The sequence below is a fragment of the Salvelinus alpinus genome, chromosome 1 (assembly GCF_045679555.1).
Source record: "Salvelinus alpinus chromosome 1, SLU_Salpinus.1, whole genome shotgun sequence".
Lineage (NCBI taxonomy): Eukaryota > Metazoa > Chordata > Actinopteri > Salmoniformes > Salmonidae > Salvelinus > Salvelinus alpinus.
In genome coordinates this window covers 50,081,142-50,104,577 of record NC_092086.1, presented here as the reverse complement: position 1 = coordinate 50,104,577, position 23,436 = coordinate 50,081,142, and the positions used below count along the sequence as shown (strand labels likewise).

Sequence of the window (23,436 nt, the reverse complement as noted above, 5' to 3'; positions counted from 1 at the left end):
GGTAACAATGGAGTTGAGTCAGGTCATCTAAAAAGGTCAGGGGTGTAGAAGACTTGACCTATTTGGATTGGCACACAAGGCTAAAAAGGGAATACAGTGCTCCAGCACTGTCGCCAAAGACACAGGGATTACTACAGACTTACCACAGACCCAGGTCATAACTACACACTGTTGCCACAGACAAGGAATTGCCACACAGCTCAATTGGTGAGAGATAAAGGAAAGCCTCTGTTTGGTAATGCAGTGATTGCAGCCGTTTGATCAGTATCAGCTTCTTTCTGTTGACAGAATCACATCCACTCAAGAGTTGAGCTTGTCAAATGACCCTAAAACATCACCAGACAAAACACAAAACTGACTGCAACCACAGAGATGGAACAAATCAGAAAAAAAGATAACAAAATGTACAGAATGAGCCAGCTTGCAAAAGGAGGGAAAGAAAGAGGTCAGCGAGTTGCAAAACCCTGTGTAACAGGAATGACCAGAATCAGAGCTGTAGACGTCTGGAGCCTGTATCAAAGAACATGACTAAGCAATCAGAACACAAACCCTGTTGATTAAATCAATGTATTAATGAATATTACAGCCACCTGGGATTAACTCTGGAAAACAGCCCTGTTTCATAAAAGCTTGGCGGGAAACCAACTTCTGGTTCTCAACATGGTGCACAACTTCAACCACAGCTTTCTGCCTTGGTGACAGATTTGTTTAGTCCAGGACTGATTGTACAGCTTTTTAAAAATGTATATTATCAGCCTGTGACTCAAAATGGCTGGTCAAACTATCCATTCAATGGGGGGGGGGGGGGGTCTGAATTTAGATTAAAATTCAGTTGAAAAAAAGTATTTTTGTCACATTCTTAGTGAACATGATGCATTTCCTCGGTTACGACCTGTCTGTACACAAGACACATGGTCACCATTGCAACAGACAATGTGATGTTGGGCTGAGACTAGGAGTGCACGATATTTACCAAATATGGCGATTATGATTTAACTTGCAATTTAGATCAAAACACTTTGCTGAACTGTTGTAATCATAGAGATAAAAATAGCCTTCCTGATTCTATGCTTGGTGTAGTTTGGCATGACAACTAAAGAACAAGCAAGGTACAGTAGAAGTTGTTGTGACAGGGTAGGAACCAGTGTCGGCCAGTTTCCCAGGGGACCCTTAGTACGTTTGAACGTTACATTCATGGCATTTAAGAATAAATTGCAACCTCTTGCGATATGCATATTGTACAAGTCAATATTGCAATTTCGATAATCATTTGAATAATTGTGCCGCCCTAGCTGAGACTGTGAAATGTTATTCCATAAGCTGTGAGAACAGGATACCGTTAAAGCAAAGATAGCTTCATGTGCATTTGAAAACTACCAATACCACATAGGATCTGACAGAGAAGAACACACGACAGCACACAAATATGTGATAATTATGGCTACTCGTTTTTTTACTTCTGAAAGTTAGCAGATAGTCTGTTAAATGTACATTATTAAAAAAAGGCCCAACATTTCAACTTCTCCTCAATCTCCAAAAACAAACATACAAACCCCCCCTTCCCCCCAAAAACAACCCAGGACAGTATAAAGCCGCACAATTTTGTACCAGATACTCACAATAATAAAATATGCAATGCTACATTAAGTGGTTAAAAATACACGAGGGGAAAAAGTATATTGATTATTTCTTTTAAACATCTTTAAAGAATATACATTGCTATTTTTCTTAACTAGCCAGGATTTTAGTCAAAAGTGCATTCTATATAACAAATATGAAAGGAGGAGAATCATACATTAAATCGGAAGAGAAAAAGTTACACAACAAAGAGGAAACTGGATATGAGGCAAACACCTCAAATGTATTTCAGATCAGATGAAGCAGGGAGGGGCTAGTGTAAAATCACCAAAGCAGGAGGCACAACACTACTCGATCACTCTTTGGGAGTCCATATTAGAGTCAGTCTATTTCCTTACAGGAAACAATAAACAAATGTATGAACAAAACAAAACATTTCCTTATGCCATGGTCCCTTACACACTATCCACCTCCAGATTGATTCTCCTCATTTTCCTTGCCCAAACAGCCACTCACCAAACCAATCACCTCCCTCCATGCACCCGACATATCACTCACTCCCACAATGCATCGTCAGTCCCTCCCTTCACTGCGCCTCACTCACGCAGCAGTAAAGTGCAGAGGATACACACAAATGAATAAGCTTTTCAAAACGAACGTAAAAAAAAAAAATCATAGTGAAACACTGTGAAAAACAGTAAGTAACTCATGGTTAAGCTGATACAGAGACCCAACTGACCCACAGTAACGGCAGAATGGCTGTAGCTCTCTAGAGGGTGGGTATCTCCGTCCACTGTTAAACCAAATTCAATGGGCCTTGCTCACGGCCTGCTATTGTTCCTCTTCCGTTTCTCCCAATATGCAAACACAGTAACCTGATCCACTACTATGCTATACCTATTGTGTTAATCCACAGAAACATATCAGACATATTCTTGTGTGCAAATCACCCCCAGAACCCCCTTCAAGAGATGGCATGGCTTCAGCAGGGTGTGCATAGAGGGAGAGACCCAGAGACGATGTAAAAGCCGCTTTACTGAGACAAACCCACACCTTAAAATGTTGCTCCTCAACACTCAGTCTCATCTGATAACTGTCCCAGACAGTCCCAGACAGGGTGAAGGGTCAACAATCCGACAAGACAGACATCGCTCTCTGTCATTCATCAATACTAACAACAACCGGACTGTCAGAATATCATACAATGGGACAGCGGGAACATTCATACACACAAAAAAGGTTACATATACAAAATGTGATTTCTTTGAGTAAATGTACAACTTGAGTAAATGTACATCTAGACCAGAAATTGAAACGCATGTTAGGCATATCCTCCAACCTTTCCTATGACTACCACTCAACAGTATGTTCAGAGTGAGATGAGAACAATTATTCAGTCTGAAACCGAATGTAGCATTTGTCAATTAAATATTACTCGAAAATAACACATTTGATGGCTAAACCGTTAGCCGATATCCCTCCATCTAAGGCAACATTCAACGTGTTTTGATTCATCATTATTTGCCAACGTGTGCGATAGGGCCTCAATGTTTGTGTAACCTTATACAGAATATGTAAAACTAAGAGAACAAACTGTTACATTACAAACAAGTGTCATGCTCCACACCAAGCTGTGGAATATAGGCTGGTTGGGAAAAATACATATTTTTCAGTTATGAGTTGTGCTGAAAAAGTCAGAACTTCTGAATGTGTTTTAATGGCTTTTTACAGGGTGACCCGTATCATCATCATCATCATCATCTCGGCAGCAGCAGCGGGAGAGAGACAGAGGAGCGAGAGACGGAGAAGGAAAGAGAAAGAAAGCGAGAGACAGAAGAGATACACGAGGTCCAGGTTGGGTCGTATGTGAGGACCCGTCACAGTGGCAGTATTTAACTGTTTTGATGACAGAAGACCAAAAAAAAAAAAAAAACACGGCAGAATCCCTTGACAAGCATTTTGTGTGAAGTGAGACCAGTGATGACATACTGCTTTTTGAAGTGCGTGTGTGTACATGGCGGCACGTTCAGGATCATCAGGTTTGTTCTGTTGGGAACATTTGACCTTGTCAGCTCGAAGGCTGTATGTCAGTCAAGAAGACAAATCCCAGAACTGCATCACAACAACGCAACCAATCCCACACTGTTACATTACACTCCAGATGTTACGAGACCTAGCCTGTGTATACAAGTGTGTAGTACTGCAATGGAAAGCACCAATTAACCAGAATCTCTGTCGCAACAGACTAGTAGTAGCACTAACAGCCATTTTCTAACCTCCCCACTGTGACCTGTGGCAGTGATTCCTGGCCTACTGCTGGTAGAGCCAGTGTGGAATGCCTCAGGAGACAGTGGGAGACCCAGTTGGCACCAGGATGGTAAACATTCAATAAGACCTTGGCGACCCCATGGTCCTACGGGTCAGCCTTAGAACTTACAACTCCCCCAGAACTGTGCAACCGTTGTTTAAGTCAGTCGACATGAAGGACTAAGTTGATGAAATGGATCTGTTCTGATCCGCTACCTGGATAAGGAACCACTAACAGAATAATGACATTAGCAACCGTCAGTGGAGGACAAAATGGACACAAACAAAGGATAACTCACATACCGGTACACACACAGCCTTCTACCATGGGAGGCAGGTTGTCTAAGAATACAGGATTTTCTAAGAATATTTTCACAAGAAAAGATATGAGCAAATATGAGTTGTAAAATCTGTGTCAGTTGACTTGGGTCTCTAGCTAAGTGGGTCACTCACTTATCTAAAGTGTAGACTGAAAGTGTACCTGTCTGTATCCCTCACACACTGGTGTGTACTGAGCTCTGGGTGTCTTGTTCATATCAGTCTTCGAGGGGCCGCTCTACACCAGGGGCCAGGTACAGTTGGGGTGGGGGTAATCGAGGTGTGGCAGGCAGGCCTGGAGCCCAGGGCCCACATAGGGTTCAGTGATGCTGGGGGGCCCCAGGCCCCTTGTCCTGCGGTGCCATGTAACGCAGGTAGCTGCTGTCCTCCTGCCCACAGTGGGTGAGGGGCTCGCTCTTGAAGAGCGCGGGGGGAGGGGAGACGGGGGGCACAGGCAGGTGGTGGTGGGGGAGAGGGGGTGCTTGCAGGGGCGTGCCGGGGTGGTGCTGCTGCTGTTGCGACGTGTGGTGGTGAGGGAGATGGTGAGAGGGGGTCATGTGCAGGTGGGAGAAGGAGGCGTGTCCCACGGGGGCGCGTGGGGGAAGAGCCCCTCCTGCCGGGCTGAGGCCCAGAGGGGCGGAGGTGGTGGCAGCTGAGGGAGCGAGGCCCGGGCCGGGGCCAGAGGAGGAGGGGGCAGAGAGGTGGAGAGGCAGGGGGAGGCTGCTGGCCTGCAGAGTCACAGGGCTGGTGACCCGGAAGCACTTCTCCTTGTGGGCCTTGAGCATGTTGGAGAAGCGGAAGCGCTGGCTGCACAACTCGCAGGGGTACGGCTTCTCTCCTGTGTGGGTGCGGCGGTGGCGCTTCATGTTGGGCCGGCTGGTGAAGCTCTTCCCACAGATCTCACAGATGAATGGCTTCTCTCCTGCAGGGGACAGGGACAGAGAGAAAGGAGAGAGAGCGAGGAGATGGGTGACTTAGTCCCTGACTCTCCTTAATTAGTTTAACTTTCACACGTCACCGAACTTCATGCATGAGAAGAATAATATACCACCTGGCAACACTTTTTGTCCTGAGATGATTAAACCCCTCTGAACTTCATGAAGAAGTGAACTTTACAATCAGACAATGTCCCTGTAGGAGAGCATGAGGGGTCATTGCTGTCTAACCACCCACTCAGCAGGCAGCGATGCCAGTTCACACTTTGGGATGAGAGGAGATGAGAAAATGAACAACGGCTGTCCATTCGAGAACTGCTCTCATTAACCTTTCATTCAATGTGCCCGTTACCACCCCCGTACACTCATTCACAGCACACTCAAAGCATCTCTCGGCTTTAATCTGAGCTGCATGTTTTCTGAGAGGCTCCGGTAAACCATTTACAGTATGACAGTGAATCATTTAATTGTGAGAAATTATACCGGAGCCTTTTTGTTAATGTTCTGCAACTTCTGTGTAGTAGGTAAGTTCCAGAGGAAAGCATAAACCTTTGGGGGGAAGAAGAAGGAAAAAAGGACGAAGAAGGAGAAGACTGTGTATTACAAGGCATCACTGGGTGTGTCTGACCACAGGAGGCCAAATTGGTCAGCGGCGGCCGGGAGAGACGGTCAAATAATTATACCTTACAACAATAACCACCAGGGAGTGCAGGGAATCCACCCACACTAGGGAGGGAGAAATTAAATTAAAAAGACTGAAAAAGAACAGGCCTGGTCCCGATGTTCTGCTTTGGAAAGGAGAAAAGTGGCAGGGGAGAAAATGTAAGATGTAATATAGAATGTGTCAGGGTAGTCATTATAAGTAGACATGGAGGAGAGGCACCACTGACGCTCTGCCACCCTCTCATTATGTAGACTGGGTGAGGTCTCGGTACCGCTCAACTTGGGACGCCCCGTTTCTTTCCTTTTATAGAGCATCTACAGAGTCTCACTGGCTGACTAGGGATCAAGACCGAAGGCCATGCAGACTCTCCAGTAAATGGGGTGGCGTTGGTCAGGGAGAACTTCCGAATGTTGAAGAATGAAGAGGCCTGGCTTCTAACGTTATTGGAAGACCAGCGTCTGAATATTTGGTTTCAAACATTTTGATGACATGACAAAGTGCAAAGGCTTTTATAGGAATAAGTCCTTGGAGGGTGAGCTTTGTAATTGCACGTTTGTGTCACACAAATTCCTCAGTGAGTGTGTAAACTGGTGTGTGTTCACCGTGTCTCACCTGTGTGTGTTTTCATGTGCTCGTCAAAGTACTGCTTCATGTTGAAGTCCTTGCCACACCACTGACACATGAACTGCTTGTGTCCGATGTGGATGCTCATGTGGGAGCGCAGCTGGTACTTATACTGGAACCGCTCAGCACAGTTCTATAGAGAGACAGAGGGAGAGAGAGTTAGGGTGTCCCAAACGGCAACCTATTCCCTCGTAAGTGCACTACTTTTGCCCAGGGCCCATAGGGGGTAGTAGTGCACTATATATGGAAATATGCCGCCATTTGAGACACAGCCATGGAGACGACATGGCACATACACAATCATCCCTGGAATGGAAATTCATAAGGGCTACTGTATAATAACACTATAATAATACACATAATACATACATAAACACACATAATATATACCTAACAGATGCAGTGGAAGAAGGAGCCCACCACGCAGTACTTAGTCAGCTGCACTCTTTAACAACATGTTAGCGGAGTTGCTTTATTTAATCACATGGAGCCCCACCCATCCAACCAACCACATGTTCCCAGACAACCCTCCTCCCTTTATGTGGTTGGCCACACAGAGGCCCCCCCCAGGGGGAGGTGGTACCTGCTTCCTACAGAATGTCCTAGAAACCAGAATGCTGGGTATGCAGACAAACACCTGAGGAGAGTTCAACACGGGCTCGGTTTGCCCTTGTTCTTGAACTTGATCTCCACTATAAAAACACATCTAGACATCATCTCATTTCTTTTAGACTAACATTTATTTTTCAACAACGGAGATTTGCATAAACCTTGCTGTCTGTCTCTCTGACATTTGCAACATTGTTTCAATATTCAAATTCGATCTCCAGGTGTCCCATTGTAATGAACGTATCGGGAGTCGGGACAAGACAGACAGGCAGCGTTTCTCTGCCAGTCGAAATCATGAATCATTTTTATGGATATATACAACGAAACGTCAATTAAGAAAAAGGTCAAACGAAACGAAGTGCAGCTAGTTTGCGGTCTTTCCCGCTTCAGTTTGAAGTGATTGTGTTAGCGGTGTTGTTTACTAGCTCCTCTGAACAACAGTGTCCTGACGAGAGAGAACATTTTCTAAGCTAGGCGAATTCTTGCCTCAATAGCTCATTGTTTTGGATGTGTCCAAATAAATGTCACTGGAAAACAGCTTAAAACAAATGCAGCTACTGTTGTTATTCTGGCTGCACTATTTGACGTGACTATGTTAGCCATAGTTTTCTAGCTAACAAGTGTAAGAATATTTTAAGATAATACACAACGCAGAGGACTAGAGATCAATAGGGAATTAACGATCAATGGAAATACTTGTTTTTCAGTTCAACATCTGGTTAGAATCTGTGTAGGGATTTCAGTCCTGACTCACAGCTACGTGTGGCAAGATCTCATTAGTCTGAATCGTCTATACATTGAGCCTGAAACAGGATACTTGTTATTTGGCCACTGGCCCAATTTTACTGCAAGGAATTCTAATAGGTCAACCCGGGCTAGGGTTGGGGGTTATAAATGTTCTGTGGAGAAAAAAAACCAATTTTTCTCCACCTGATTTGCTTTGGGGTCTGTGTTATTGAAAATAACATCAACTGCTAACACAAGCAAGGGATAGGAACGTCACCAGCCAGTATGGCAATGGAACATTTAAAACGAATGACTGGGTTGCGTCCAGAGATACAGAACAAAAAGACTGAACGACTGGGCCGCGTCTCTGGCAACCAAACCAATAGAACGAACGACCAGCCGGCTTGGGTAGCAAACCTAGATTTGTGTCGGGACTACATCTTGCAGAAGGATGAAATTAATTAAATCACCAAAAAAAAGTTAGAAAATATGTCAATAATTATTTGAATATGTTGGTAACCCGTTGCATAAAAGTGATAATGCCCTCGAAGCCGGTGTTTGGAGGATATATTGGCACGGTTTGCTGGCCCTCGACACCCGTGCCAATATATCCGCATCTTCACTTAAATAGCGAATGTTGGAACTCTGTTATTGGTCTATTAACTTATACCAACCAGTGATGTCACCAGGCGAACCAAAACTCCACCCATGCAAAACCGGAGGGGTATACTACAAAGGAAGCTAGATCTACTCAGTGTTTTCAAAGGCTAGCCAGCTTCAGTTAGTTTCACATTCAATCTCAGGCTTAATTCATACTACGTTGGTGGATATTGCTCGTCCGCCTGCCCCTAACTCTAGCAGGTTTATAACTGCGTGTACATGTCACACATGGCTAGTAGAACGCCAAACTCTTCACTGAGACCATGCTGAAACATCAATCCATGGGCGAGTCGGTACCACATTTTCATTTGTGCCCAAATCTAATTGAAAGAAAAGTTGTACTGCAAATATAGCAGGCTATGGTCCGAAATAGGCTTTTAGAAGTGCCGTTTTTATTTTATTACTTATCGTTAATGCCAGCTTTGCAATACATAAGCACCTCCCACTCCTAGCGATAAAATAATCGTATTAAGTCATAGAAAAGTTTTACTGAGTGTGAAGTTTCAAATGCATTCTGTCATTACTAAATGTGTAATGGGATAGGTATTTTAACATTAGAATTTAATATTCAGTCGTCTCCCTCAAATGAAGGGGATGATGATGCAATCTATGCGAGAGGGAATAAATCTGAATTTATTGGTCCTCAATTTACGGCTCAGACACTTCATTCAGTATAAATAGAGTTACTTGCCCCAGGGCAGGTAGTTATGAAGGATTCCTTGCCATAGAAATGTACCTTGCTAAAAGGTGAGCCTCGTTGTACCGGTTATCCCGAGTTGAACTCGGGATAACCAGTAGACCAAAGTTACCTCTCTAACTGCTCAAACCTGATTTGCAGTATAGAGCTCTGCTGATTAAACGGTCGGAAAAAAAACGTACTGGTTGAAAAAAAACAAATCAGGAATTAACACTTGTTTTCAAATGTTTTCACACTTTTACAGTGTTAGTTTCATCAGCTGTTATACAACAATATATGACACAAAACACAGGAAAAGAGTTTTGACTAAACTGGGTCTTTAAAAAGTAAACAGTTCAAAAATCCAACTTCACCCGTCTGTATTTTGATTCCAGTTATTCTGTACACCATGTGTATTCATGGTCTGCTAATGTTTGACATGGACATGGTGCATCTAGACCTGGTTGCTTACACCAGCTAGCCGCTGCTCCAACTGTGTGACCATAAACATTTAGGGATAGTTTATATGTAGTCAAGTGTGCCTTGGTTCAATAGTAATCACCATTTTGGAGCAGTCACAGTACAGCAGGCCGTATTCCTCTGTTCAAACAACCCATAGTTGTATGAATCCTGCCCAGTTTGTCTGAGTTAGCCATTCAAACCTTACCAGCTAGAAGTCAATATTTAAGGATTCTAATCAAATACATTAAAAATGGACACTATTCATACTCTGATAAAACACTTTCCTTATAAAACGAATATTCATGAAATATTGAACTTAGTCTTCTCCAGACCGAAAGCAGGTGGATGTTCTATTTAAAAACTCTCCACCCGCCTCCCGGGTGGCGCAGTCGTCTAGGGCGCTGCATCGCAGCGCTAGCTGCGCCACCAGAGTCTCTGGGTTCGCGCCCAGGCTCTGTCGCAGCCGGCCGCGACCGGGAGGTCCGTGGGGCGACACACAATTGGCCTAGCGTCGTCCGGGTTAGGGAGGGTTTGGCCGGTAGGGATATCCTTGTCTCATCGCGCTCCAGCGACTCCTGTGGCGGGCCGGGCGCAGTGCGCGCTAACCGAGGGGGCCAGGTGCACGGTGTTTCCTCCGACACATTGGTGCAGCTGGCTTCCGGGTTGGAGGCGCGCTGTGTTAAGAAGCAGTGCGGCTTGATTGGGTTGTGCTTCGGAGGACGCATGGCTTTCGACCTTCGTCTCTCCCGAGCCCGTACGGGAGTTGTAGCGATGAGACAAGATAGTAATTACTAGCGATTGGATACCACGAAAATTGGGGAGAAAAGTAAAATTTAAATTAAACAAAAAATTAAAAAAAATAAAAACAAAAAAATAAAAAATTAAAAAAAATAAAATATTCTCCACCCATCATGCATGAATGAAGAATTGTTATTGAAGGGTTTCTGTAACTGGTATATTGCCACTTATTGGTGTCCCATATCCCCATCTAGTGGTCTCTCTAGCGCCCTACTCTATTACAATCCTGTGTTACATATTCTGAAGAAATGTTCACATGGTATACAGTGGGGAGAACAAGTATTTGATAACCTGCAAAATCGGCAGTGTTTCCTACTTACAAAGCATTTAGAGGTCTGTAAATCAATATTTGATGATATTTCTCTGTTCCCTTTCGTATATAATCTAGATCAGGCATTCTATTGTACTAATGTTCTGATGTGTTTTCTTGCTTGATCATGTGACATATGCAATTATCCTTGAAACAAAGCCAGACGTGCCTGCCGACAATTCCAACTGATGATGGCCTGAGGCCGAAACGTTTGTGTTTTGTTTTCACTTTTCATTTATGCACTATGATTTTAAGGGCACCATGATGTTTATTGAAACATCTTTATTTTGCTTTCAAGCCTCAGTTTTGGATATATTTTTTTTTGGACAGTGTGTGTGTGTGTGTCCATCTCTTCCAATACCCTACAAAGTTAAATAAATCTTCTGTTTCAGTCTGTGTTTGAGTGTGGGAGGGACAGTGTGACTGCAAGTCTAAACAGCTCACCTCACAGCGGAAGGGCTTCTCCCCAGAGTGCTGCAGCGAGTGAACCTTCAGGGACATGCTGCGCTTGAACGACTTGCCACAGGTCTCACAGGTGAACGGCATGTCCTTAGTGTGAGCTGCAGAGAGAAAGGAACAGGTTAATAGGTGGGCGCCAACCAGAGAGGGACAGGGGATAGATATTGGGGGTGTTAAAACAGTGATTCGTCGTGCTCAAAAAGGGAAGAGTATTCATTTTCTCGCTCTCGATAAAAGAGATCTGAATGTTGCTCCATGAAAGAGAGCAAGAAAGGCAAAAGAGGGCGAGTTAGTTCCAATCGATACAGATGTACAGAGCCTTGCAAAAGTATTCATACCCCTTGGATTTCTTCACATTTTAATGATACGAAGTGGGATTAAAATTGATTTAAATGTCTTTTTTTGGGCCAACAAACTACTCAAAATATCAAAGTGGAAGAAGGATTCCATATAGATAACTAAAATATAATCGTTGCCTAAGTATTCAGCCCCTTTGTTTAGGCAAGCCTAAATGAGTTCAGGAGTCAAATGTCTCTTAACAAATCACATAAGTTACATGGACTCACTCTGTGTGAAATAATAGGGGTTAACATGATTGAGTGACTAACCCTTCCTCATACCACATATGTATCATCCCTCAGTCAAGTATTGAATTTCAAGCACAGATTGAACTACAAAGACCAGGGAGCTTTTCTAAAGCCTGATGGGAGAAAACTGAGGACGGATCAACAACATTGTAGTGACTCCACAATAAAGACTTAAAATGACAGAGTGAAAAGAGTACAAATGTACAGAATACAAATACTCCAAAACATGGATCTTGTATGCAACAAGGCACTGAAGTAATACTGTAAATGAATACACCTTTTGGCCTAAGTGCAAAGCCTTATGTTCGGGGCAAATCCAACACGAAACGGGATAGAGCTAAGCACAGGCAAATTCCTAGAGGAAAACCTGATTAAGTCTGCTTTACACCAGACACTGGGAGAGGAATTCACCTTTCAGCGAGACAATAACTTACAACACAAGGGCAAATGTACCCTGGTTGCTTACCAAGAAGAAAGTGAATGTTCCTGAGTGGCCAAGTGAATGTTTTGACTTAAATCTGCTTGAAAATCTATGGCAAGACTTCAGAAATGACTGCCTGGCCATGATCTGCAACATCTTGACAGAGCTTGAAGAATTATGAAAAGAATAATGGGCTAATATTGCACAATAAAAGGTGTGTAAAGCTCTTATAGACTTACCCAAGAAAACTCACAGCTGTAATCACTGCCAAAGGTGTTATCTAACATGTATCGACTCAGGGAGCTGAATACTTATGCAACAACTATATTTTATTTATTTAATTTAACTTAAATTAATATTTTTTTTAAATATTACAAATGTTCTTCTACTTTGACAGAGTATTTTGTGTAGGTTGTTGTCAAATTTAAATTAAATACATTTTAATCTCACTTTGTAACAAAATGTGAAGAAATCCAAGGCGGATGATACTTTTGCAAGGCAATGTATATCCTATTAGGGACATGTGGGAGTTACCAGGAAGAGCAGGAACAGACAAACTGGAGTCCACCTACCAACCATGTGCTTGCGGACATGAGCCATTGTGTAGAACTTCTTGTCACAGATCTCACAGGCAAACTTCTTCTCTGCGTAGCCGTGCACAATCTTGATGTGCTCGTGCAGCGACCACAGCTTCTTGAAAGACTTGTTGCAGGAGACGCACTGAGCAGCAGAACACCACACACAGAGAACACATTCAGTCACAGGTGATGATTGCTGTTGTTTTGTGCCATTGATTACCCTGACACAACCTAAGAACAGGAGCAAGCAATTGAGACAAATCACAGTGTTCACAGTGTCTGGAGCTGCAGGTGGTATTTCCCACACTGCTGTAACAGTATCCGTCTAGGCTGGTTCCTAACGCTCCGATTCCCTCTGCTGGACAAAACGTTTCTTACATCCTTCAAACCCCAGAAATCTGGCCTTGATGACAGACAGATTTTCGTTTCACTGTACCTGGTACGTAACTGTAGCCAATGTACCTAATCAATGGAGTCGTTTTGATTGCTCAGGTCAAAAACACCGTGTACAGTTAATTAAAAACCAGAGACCAGGCCTGCGTCCCAAATGGCCCACTATTCCCTACATAGTGCACTACTTTTGACCAGGGCTCCATATGTCTCTGGTCAAAAGTGGTACACTGTATAGGGAATAGTGGGCCATTTGTGACAAGCACCAGCTCTCCTTACCTGGATGTTCTTTTCACAGTCAGTCTGCTGGTGTAAGGCCAGCTCACTCTCCAGGACAAACTTCTTGCCACACTTGTCACAGATTTGCATGCGTCTGTGTGTGACATTCATGTGCTTCTCCAGGTACCAGCGGGTGTTGAAGACGCGGGGGCACTTCTCACACGCCAGCGTCTCCCGCTCCTCCCCATCCGCTTTATCCCCCGTGGCAGAGCCAGCTGAGGGGGTCCCCTTGCCCTCCCTGGCAGTCCGGCGTGTCCTCTTGGGCGGCTGGGTGGTCTTCTTCCGTCGGCCCCTGGTGGTCATGCCGGTGGTGCTCAGAGCGGTGAACTGGCTCTTCCTCCGGGACTGGCTGGTAGCGGGGGCTACCCCACGCCGGGCCCTCTTGGCTCTCGTTCTACGGCTCTCTATTTCTTCCTCCTCTTCAACTTCATCTTCTTCCACATCTTCCTCATCTTCTTCCTCCTCCTCCTCCTCCTCCTCCTCGCTGCAGTGTCTCTCTGAGGCATCGGTTTGGGGGACGGACTTGTCCCCCTTTGATACGTTAAGTGTCTGATTGTTCAGGTTGACCTCCACGATGATCTGCTCCCGATTGAATGACTCCTCCTCTTCCTCTGAGTCCTCGGAGGCGCCCCCCTGCTGCCCTACTGTCCCCTCTCGGTAGTACTGCTGCTGGGGGGAGGTAACATGCTGCGGGGACAGCTGACTGGGAGTCTGGTCACCCATGGGGGTCTTGGCTGCCATCTTGTTGTCCACTAGCACAGAGTAAGGCTTGCCCCCGCCCTCCCGCTTGTACAGCTTGCCCGTTAGGTCCAGTTCTGGGGCGGGGGAGTGGTAGTAGGACTGGGCCACCTGCTGCGTTCTGCGCCCCTCCTGTGACATCCCACCTGGGCTGGACACCTCTCCCTTCAGGCTCTGGCAGGATTTCATGTGTGTGGGAGGGGAAGACTGTAGTAGTGCTAGTTGAAGCACAGCCAGAGGTTTGTTAGCAGTGTTGGTATTCTTAAACTGTGAGAGTATGTTGTAAGGAGGGGCAGGGGGAACGGAAGCAATCCCCCACCCCTCCCGCCACTGAGGAGACAGGAAGGAGGAAGGGGTGAAGGGAAGAAAGCGTCACCCAGATTCAAACAGGGGATCCATGCTCACCACAGGACAAAGGCTGAGGACAGACCGTGAGTGGCATTCTGCTACAGCTTAGGCTTCTGTTGAGCTTGAATCTCAAAGCTTCTCTGGATGCTGGGGTGTCTGCTCTTCAACCTCGATGAGGTTTCGGTCTCTCCGCAGATGAAGCCTCTCAGGTTAGTCTCTCACTCGAGGCTGTCAGTGTTATATTGTCCGTTAGGGCTTCCGTCTTTAAGCTTCTGTCTTGAGGGTGAGCTTCACGCCGGACTTTGAGCTGCAGTCAGAACTTCTGTGCCTCGTTTCAGGAGCCATCTGCAATCTGCCGCCTGTGAGAGCAAGAGAAATGGAGAACGAGAGATTAGGCTCAATTCTGTGACAAGCGTGTGGTGCAGCCTCAGAGTGAGTGTGTCTGATGTGAAACTACAACCTGGTGAAGGCGTTGTGAACGGAGACTGAGCCATGCTTCACCGCAACCGTTTCACTGGCATGTGTGAACATCCAAACCACACGCATCAGAGCTCTGTGAGAGAGGACTTAACCCCAAACACAGTCCTCCTGCTCTTCACAATCTATTTATGCTTTCAGGTCAAATCATCTTTCATTAAATCTCACCATCTTGTTAACCAGACTTGATATATGCCATCATATCATCCAAAAATGATCCGCTCACATTTAATCAGAAAACCCATCTTCCATCTCAACCCGGCTTTCAAAACACCAGTTTCACAAATCAATACCTTAATCTCAGCTTTCAAATTTCAATAGCGGTCACACTTAACACACTGACTTGCCTAGTTAAATAAAAGGTTCAATAAATACACTGACATATATAACAATATTCATAAGCTGGTATGAAATATACAATACTGCTTTATTTACTTTGCCTTTAACCAGGTAAGTCATTGAGAACACATTCTTTTACAATAACGATTCATGACGGAGCAATGAATATTGGCAATCATGTCGGCCTATCTTTCGACAAACTTACTGACAAAGTAAGAAATCTGGTCTTCCAGGTGTTTCAAATGGCTTCTTGAACTCTGATTAGGGGGTGTGCTACTTCAATGCATGTATGATTTGCACTCGTACCTTAACGCCTATAAAATGTCATCCCCCCCCCCCTTCCCCTCTATTGTGGCAGTTACGGAGCACAAAATAACCACAGTATGGGAGTTGTAAATGAGTTCAACCACAGGAAACTGTACATCAGCTTTTGTGTGAGTGAGTGATTGAGTGAGCCTGCACAGCGCATGTGTGCAAGTGATCAAAGAACAAAAAAATATACTGTTTGTAAATGTGAACAAAGCTTTTGCAATATTTTTGTTACTTGGCTTTTGAGGGGTCGTTTACCGCCTGCCCCTATAACACCGTCATGGCAGTGACCCTCGAGGCACAGTGCGAGGATGTGACACGAGTATTGAAACATTTAAGTCAGACATAGCTACAGCTTTAAGCTTTTTGTTATTTCCACATGGATGTTTGACCCCAAATGACCTTAGGCACGGACGCTGAATCAGCACTGGGGTTGGTTTCTTGATTTGCAATGACTTCGAGAGCCACTAGAGAAAAAAAAAAAAATCCTCTCTCATAAACAACAAACATCCCCCGCTCAACGGCCCAGTACAGGTTAACCATCACAACCCACCTCCACGATTCTGAGACTGATCAAGCCAGAGGCCCTCTAATAACAGATTCCAGGCAGCTGGACTGTGTCTGAGGCCGAGAACCACACACAGCCCCAAACTCTCTGGGTCCACCTCCTCTATCCACTACACTCAAGTTGCGAGAAGTACAATTCTGGAACAGAGCGACTCAAATACACACATGCAAGCACACAAACAAAATGCCTACAGCTATGTGTTGACAAAAAATATATATAGATATACTTTTTAAAAAAAGAGGACAGATGCCTCGGCATTTAGACAAAAGCAAAACAATGCACACCCACCCACAACCTTTCTTCCTGTGCATGTTGACTGTCTGATCCTTTCTGAGAAATGGACCGCTCTAGGTGCATTACAACCACAAGACGAGTGACTGTGCTCCATAGAGCACCTCGTCTCACCTACTGGAGCATTAAACTCCCTCAGATCATCTCCTGCCCCGTGTGCAGATGTGATGTTATATCTGCCAGAACCAATCCAAATAGGCCCTGTACTGTCTTAACAGCTGCTTATGCACAGGAATGTAGTAGGGTCAAGAAGACAAGAGGCCTGTGCCTTGATGGTCCCTCTGAGTGGAGTGAGCGTCACGGCTTTCCTGATGCGTAGCGCAGGCAGATGTCGGTCTACCTTTACACCAAGGGGTTTCAAAATCATTCGGAGGGCCGAGTGTCTGCAGGTTTTTGGTTTTCCTTTCAATTAAGACCTAGATAACCAGGTGTGGGGAGTTCCTTACTAATTAGTGACCTTAATTCAATAAAAGTACAAGGGTGAAGTGAAAACCCGCAGACACTTGGCCCTCCGTGGAATGAGATTGACACGTGCCTTACACCGAAGACTGAGGGTTCATTCTGCTCAGTGAAGATTTGCAAATAAAATCACTGGACCAGAACATATAACAACTTTGCATACCCTTAGTGCTGTTCCGGTCATTAACATGATCAAACAGAGAGTGAGATGATGGGGGGTGGGGGGCAAGAGAGCATGTGCAAACATTCCACAACCACACACAGGACAGCTGAGGTTATGCAACTCGCATTTAGTAAAATCCTTACTTAGATGAGTCACAGTAGAGTTTCACTCACAATGAGAGAGCACAGCCCTTTGATGTGGTGAGCAGGAAGAGAGCAGACTTCACAATATCAGTGGTAATTGTACGATTACCTTGTCAGATCTCGAGGTTAAATTCAGTGTAACGTTGATCGTTTATGACTCCGCTTTTTCAGTTTGGTAGTGCTGAGCGATTCATGCTTTTTGAGGTTGGTCCTGTTTCAGCTTGAATATTAAAAATAATCAGTTTCAATTATTTCTTTATACATTAAATGCACTATGTACAGTTGAAGTCGGAAGTTTACATACACTTAGGTTGGAGTCATTCAAACTCGTTTTTCAACCACTCCACAAACTTCTTGTCAACAAACTATAGTTTTGGCAAGTTGGTTAGGACATCTACTTTGTGCATGACACAAGTCATTTTTCCAACAATTGTTTACAGACAGATTATTTCACTGTATCACAATTCCAGTTGGTCAGAAGTTTACATACACTAAGTTGCCTGTGCCTTTAAACATCTTGGAAAATTCCATGGCTTTACAAGCTTCTGATAGGCTAATTGACATCATTTGAGTCCGTTGGAGGTGTACCTGTGGATGTATTTCAAGGTCTACCTTCAAACTCAGTGCCTCTTTGCTTGACATCATGGGAAAAATCAAAAGAAATCAGCCAAAACATCAGGAAAAAAATGGTAGTCCTCCACAAGTCTGGTTCATCCTTGAGAGCAATTTCCAAACACCTGAAGGTACCACGTTCATCTGCACAAACAATAGTACGCAAGTATAAACACCATGGGACCACGCAGCCGTCATACCGCTCAGAAAGAAGACGCATTCTGTCTCCTAGAGATGAACGTACTTTGGTGCGAAAAGTGCAAATCAATCCCAGAACAACAGCAAAGGACCTTGTGAAGATGCTGGAGGAAACAGGTACAAAAGTATCTATATCCACAGTAAAACGAGTCCTATATCAACATAACCTGAAAGGCCGCTCAGCAAGGAAGAAACCACTGCTCCAAAACCGCCATAAAAAAGCCAGACTACGGTTTGCAACTGCACATGGGGACAAAGATCGCACTTTTTGGAGAAATGTCCTCTGGTCTGATGAAACAAAAATAGAACTGTTTGGCCATAATGACCATCGTTATGTTCGGAGGTAAAAGGGGGAGGCTTGCAAGCCGAAGAGCACCATCCCAACCGTGAAGCACGGGGGTGGCAGCATCATGTTGTTGGGGTGTTTTGCTGCAGGTGGGACTGGTGCACTTCACAAAATAGATGGCATCATGAAAAATGAAAATTATAGAAAATTTGTGGGGAGAACTGAATAAGCATGTGTGAGCAAGGAGCCCTACAAACCTGATTCAGTTACACAAGTTCTGTCAGGAGGAATGGGCCAAAATTCACCCAACTTATTGTGGGAAGCTTGTGGAAGGCTACCCGAAACGTTTGACCCAAGTTGAACAATTTAAAGGCAATGCTACCAAATACTAATTGAGTGTATGTCAACTTCTGACCCACTGGGAATGTGATGAAAGAAATCAAAGCTGAAATAAATCATTCTCTCTACTATTATTCTGACATTTCACATTCTTAAAATAAAAGTGGTGATCCTAACTGACCTAAAACAGGAATTTTCTACCAGGATTAAATGTCAGGAAATGTGAAAAACTGAGTTTAAATGTATTTGGCTAAGGTGTATGTAAACTTTCAACTTCAACTGTATTATGTGAGTTGAATGCTGTAACACAGAATAAAACAATTAATAAAAGTTGCAGTGTGGTAGTGACTACCCATTACTGCTTATCATTTATTAACCATAATTTATTCACATTAATGAAATATTTCAGTTGTGTATATTACATGTTTTAATTGATGACTATAATTTTATTTTAAGTCATCTCATCTATAGAGCTGCTGCCTATGCAGTCTGACAAAAATCACTATTTTAGTAGTTCTTCAAAGTAAATATGGTATACTGTTATGACTGCTGAATACCAACTATCAATCACTTAGATCATGTATTTTCAGGTAGAGGTACCTCAAAGCAACTGCTCTCTTTCCCTCTTGATCTCGCATTCTGTCTCTTTTATGTAGCAAGAGTAAAGTAAACATAGACCGGACAGTAGGTGAGCAAAGGATTACGGTCATTGTAGTTATTTACCACGTTTTCTGCGTTAAACTTTGTAGACTATTGGCCTGTTGGAAACTACAACTCCATACTACAGCGCACAGTTCGGCCTGATCTGATTTATCTCTAGAGAAATTGTGCAATGTCTGCATTGAGCTCACAGGAAGAAAAAAAACAGAACAAAATGGAATTCAAATATTTGAACTGACATTGGTCAATTAGTTGTTTAAAAAAAAAAAAGATCGCTCAGCACAACCGTTTGGCCTGCTTTCAAATATGAACTTTGCTCCCTCTCATCTAAAGTGTCTGCAAGATGGGTTCAAATCCTGTGCAAATGGGAGTCGCAACTTCATGTAGATAGTGACATGTCGAGGGTATGCATCAAAGTGTGTCAGCTGAATCCTTCCCAGAGGTTTAATTTCATTTACCACTGTTTCAACGCATTATTCTGCAGCATTGAATTCCACCCTCTCTCTGTCTGTGGACTTTAATGAGCTTTCCCTTTGAGGCAAATGTGTGAGGGTTCACATTCCTGACTCCAAACTCATAAGACCTTAACCAGCTCACTGTGTTGCGCACAGTAGGGGAGCCCCATGCCCCTGTAGGTATTTGTGCCTAAGCTTTCTAGAGATATAGATAGAAGGGCAGCAGTGGTAGGCAATCACGCTTTAAACCTCCACAGGCCTCTGCTCTGTCATAATCCTCCATCCAAATGCATGGACTACGTTTCTTTTTCGCTCTTTCCCTCCCTCAGTGGTGTAAAGTACTTAGGTAAAAATACTTGTAAGTACTACTTAATAAGTAGTTTTTTTGCAGTATCTTTCCTTTACCATTTATATTTTTGTCAACTTTTACTTCACTACATTCCTAAAGAAAACTATATACTTTTTACTCCACACATTTTCCCGGATACCCAAAAGTACTTGTTACATTTTGAACGCTTATCAGGACAGGAAAATTATCAAATTCACACACTTATCAAGAGAACATCCCTTGTCATCCTTACTGCCTCTGATCTGGAGGACTCACTAAACACATGCTTCATTTGTAAATGATGTCTGAGTGTTGGAGTGTGCCCCTGGCTATCTGTAAATTAAAATAAACAAGAAAATACTGCCTGGTTCGCTTAATATAAGGAATGTGAAATGACATACACTTTACTTGAAGTATATTTTAGCAATTACATTTACGTTTGATACTTAAGTATATTTCAAACCAAATACTTTTACTCAAGTAGTATTTTACTGGTTGACTTTCACTTTAGTCATTTTCTATTAAGGTATCTTTTACTTTTACTCAAGTATGAGAATTAGGTACTTTTTCCACCACAGCCCTCTCTGTGACAACACAGGAAAGGAAGAGGGGAAAGGATCCGATGATGAAATGCAACAATGTAGGCTAAGGAGATGGTCCACGGTGAGTCTCAGTTGACATGAGAAGTCTGTCAAACTTAAAACACTAATAACAAACACTAATACTGAAATCCCTTAAAATACATGTCACAGTGATTAGTGAGAGATTGCCATTTAGCTACTATTGACAAAAACATGTATCTATGAAGTTGGGTCTGACAATGTGATATGAAGGACCTGGAAGCAAAATGTCTGAATGTTGTTTTAGAAATGAGGCTATATTCAACACAACGAACGTGTGCATGGCAAAATACACTTCGTAAAAGCGTCTGCACAACCGAAAGAAGTTGACATTTTCTTTCGCAAGAATTGGCAAGGCTGCAGCTGGGCCTAAATCACGGTTGACACTGCAAAGCAATCATTTGCCCCCTTCTCAAACATAACAGACTATCTAGCACGAATGCTAACTCTACTTCGCTTGTAATCAATCTGGCCTTGCTAGCTATTTCGCCAGCTGGCTAGCTAGGTTAACTTGCTAGCTACGTCAATTTGGCGCTAACGCGTTACCAACCCGCGATATATTTTCATAATACTAACAGATTGATAAAATACGGATGGCTATATTAGTTGAATCCTACAAACTCCAAAGCAACGCATATTAAAAACGGTTACACGATTATATGCAGTTTTGTTGGTAACAACCAACTTTAAAAATAAGTGCAAAGGGTTAAACAAAAAGGAAACATTGGTTGGTCAAGACCGTCGGACGGAAGGCCGTTCGGCTAGCCAATTTATTAGCTTACAAACAACTAACAAGGTAGATTCAGTTTACAGTAGCTATATAAATACAGATGCATTTATTTTACATTGGTTGGAAATCGACATACTAACAAGACAGAAACAATTTGAATGTATCTACCTAGCTAATCAAACTCGCCATGCACTGTCCGTTTCACCAGAAATAATACTAGCTAATATAGCTAGCGCAAATGTGAATTACCATGGCACACGGCTAACGTTAGCTAGCAAATCCTAGCTAATCAGACGACTTTCACTTTTTTTTAACCCAAAACCTCCCAGATATAAATTGGCTAAACCGAGATTTTACACCAGTATACACTATTGCAGCATCATATCTTATACATCGTTTACACAAATCAAGGTTAAACATGTCAATATTTGTTAATAAAATTGTTTAACAATCATAGCTACAAGAATCTTTTAAATTCGCTCTTCCCCATGAAAAACCTAGCAAGATAGCACACAGCTCGTTACATACTCAATGACGGGTTGTCAGCAGTCTAGCTTGATAATAACCAAGACAATAAAATCGCTAAGAAAATCCTTCATTTGTCTTGCATTGTAGACAAATGTCATGTTTGTAAATATATAAAAAAATATACAATAACTTGTAGAGAAATGTTACCTTCGGTGAGAGCGCTCTCTTTCTCATTTCGTGCAATCAGAGTTGCAGGGATTCTGGAGTGCTGCAGACGCACAAAAAGAGCCAGCTACTGTTGCAGTTCACCACTGTTTGATAATCCTATTGCATGCTCGATTGCAAATGTGTTTACTAATGCATTTTTAGAATGTATGACACTGATATGTTAACAGTAGACTCAGTGCTACTGTAGATCCATCGCTACGTGGCCCAGCCAAGGTCTCGCTCGCACTAACGTTACCGACTCTCGCTCATCCCGGGCACTGACAGGCAGGCCGCTGTCTGGGTTGGGTAGGCGCGCCACAATTTTTTCGTCTTCTATCCAAACCAGACTGCGCACGATGCGCGCACTCGTGTCTGTCCCCATCTTTAGCCGGGAAATTATGAGAAAACTAGAGCTGGATTAGACACGGAATCAGTTACTGGAAAAATCGAACTACTGCATGAAATGTACATCTACATGGCAATGACCAGATGTTGAATACAGTATTTCACTTTGTACATTTTTTCATTGCCCATTTCCTGAACATAGAAGCCTATAAGGATGGATGTCTGTACTAACCAAACACAGTATATTGAGACTGCTCGGTTGTTCCCGTCTGTAACCACTCTTCTAAAATGAAATGTGGAACAATGTGCAACTGTATATTTACTAACTTTCCCCTCTGACCTAGGTACAGAAATGTGTAATTGCCATTTGAAGTATGCCAATTACGGTCATACAAATAAGTATTAGATTGTAATATTTACTGTAGTGCCCACAACTATGACTGTGTGTGTAAAACAAACAGGAAATCAGACTTACATCCTGTGTAAGCGAGACCCAAATGAGGCAGTTTATAGTACTCCATTCTGCCAATATCTGTGCTAAAATGTCTACAATCTATAAATCAGGCTGTTGGGCTAGGTGAAAGGCAATAGAACCAATCAAGAACAAAACCATCTGATATGAAGCATAGCCAGGTTTATATTTCTTAAACTACCACTATTTTAGTTATCAGTATACACTACATAGTATGCATTTGTGCAATGGTAGCCTAGTAAATGTTTATGTTTTCTGCCTCAATGTAAACATAAAAAAAAGATGCTTAGGGAGGCTTTTCAAACTACACAGAATTTACTCAATAGCAGACAAAAGTTACATCTGGTCTAAGTTTTATATTTATGCACTCAAGTGCAGGTATTCACAAATTGGATGCAAAACTCAATATATTTATAGGGCCCTCTTGTGGCTATAAATGAGAAACCATAACATCAACCGTGTCACATTTCAGAGATTTGGTACACACACACACAAAGAGC

At 43.2% G+C, this 23,436-nt stretch overlaps 1 protein-coding gene across 1 annotated transcript; it reads right to left on the bottom strand.

Annotated features, from left to right (window-relative positions):
* Positions 1–1,427: 1,427 nt before the first annotated feature.
* Positions 1,428–22,473, bottom strand: LOC139579277 (zinc finger protein 652-like). The gene is made up of 6 exons (XM_071407788.1): positions 22,120–22,473; positions 13,382–14,826; positions 12,707–12,854; positions 11,112–11,227; positions 6,415–6,559; positions 1,428–5,125 (listed from the first exon to the last, which is right to left on the bottom strand). The coding sequence occupies exons 2-6, from the start codon at positions 14,306–14,308 to the stop codon at positions 4,524–4,526; spliced, it is 1,938 nt and encodes a 645-aa protein (XP_071263889.1). The 5' UTR covers positions 14,309–14,826; positions 22,120–22,473; the 3' UTR covers positions 1,428–4,523.
* Between the last annotated feature and the right edge of the window lie 963 nt (positions 22,474–23,436).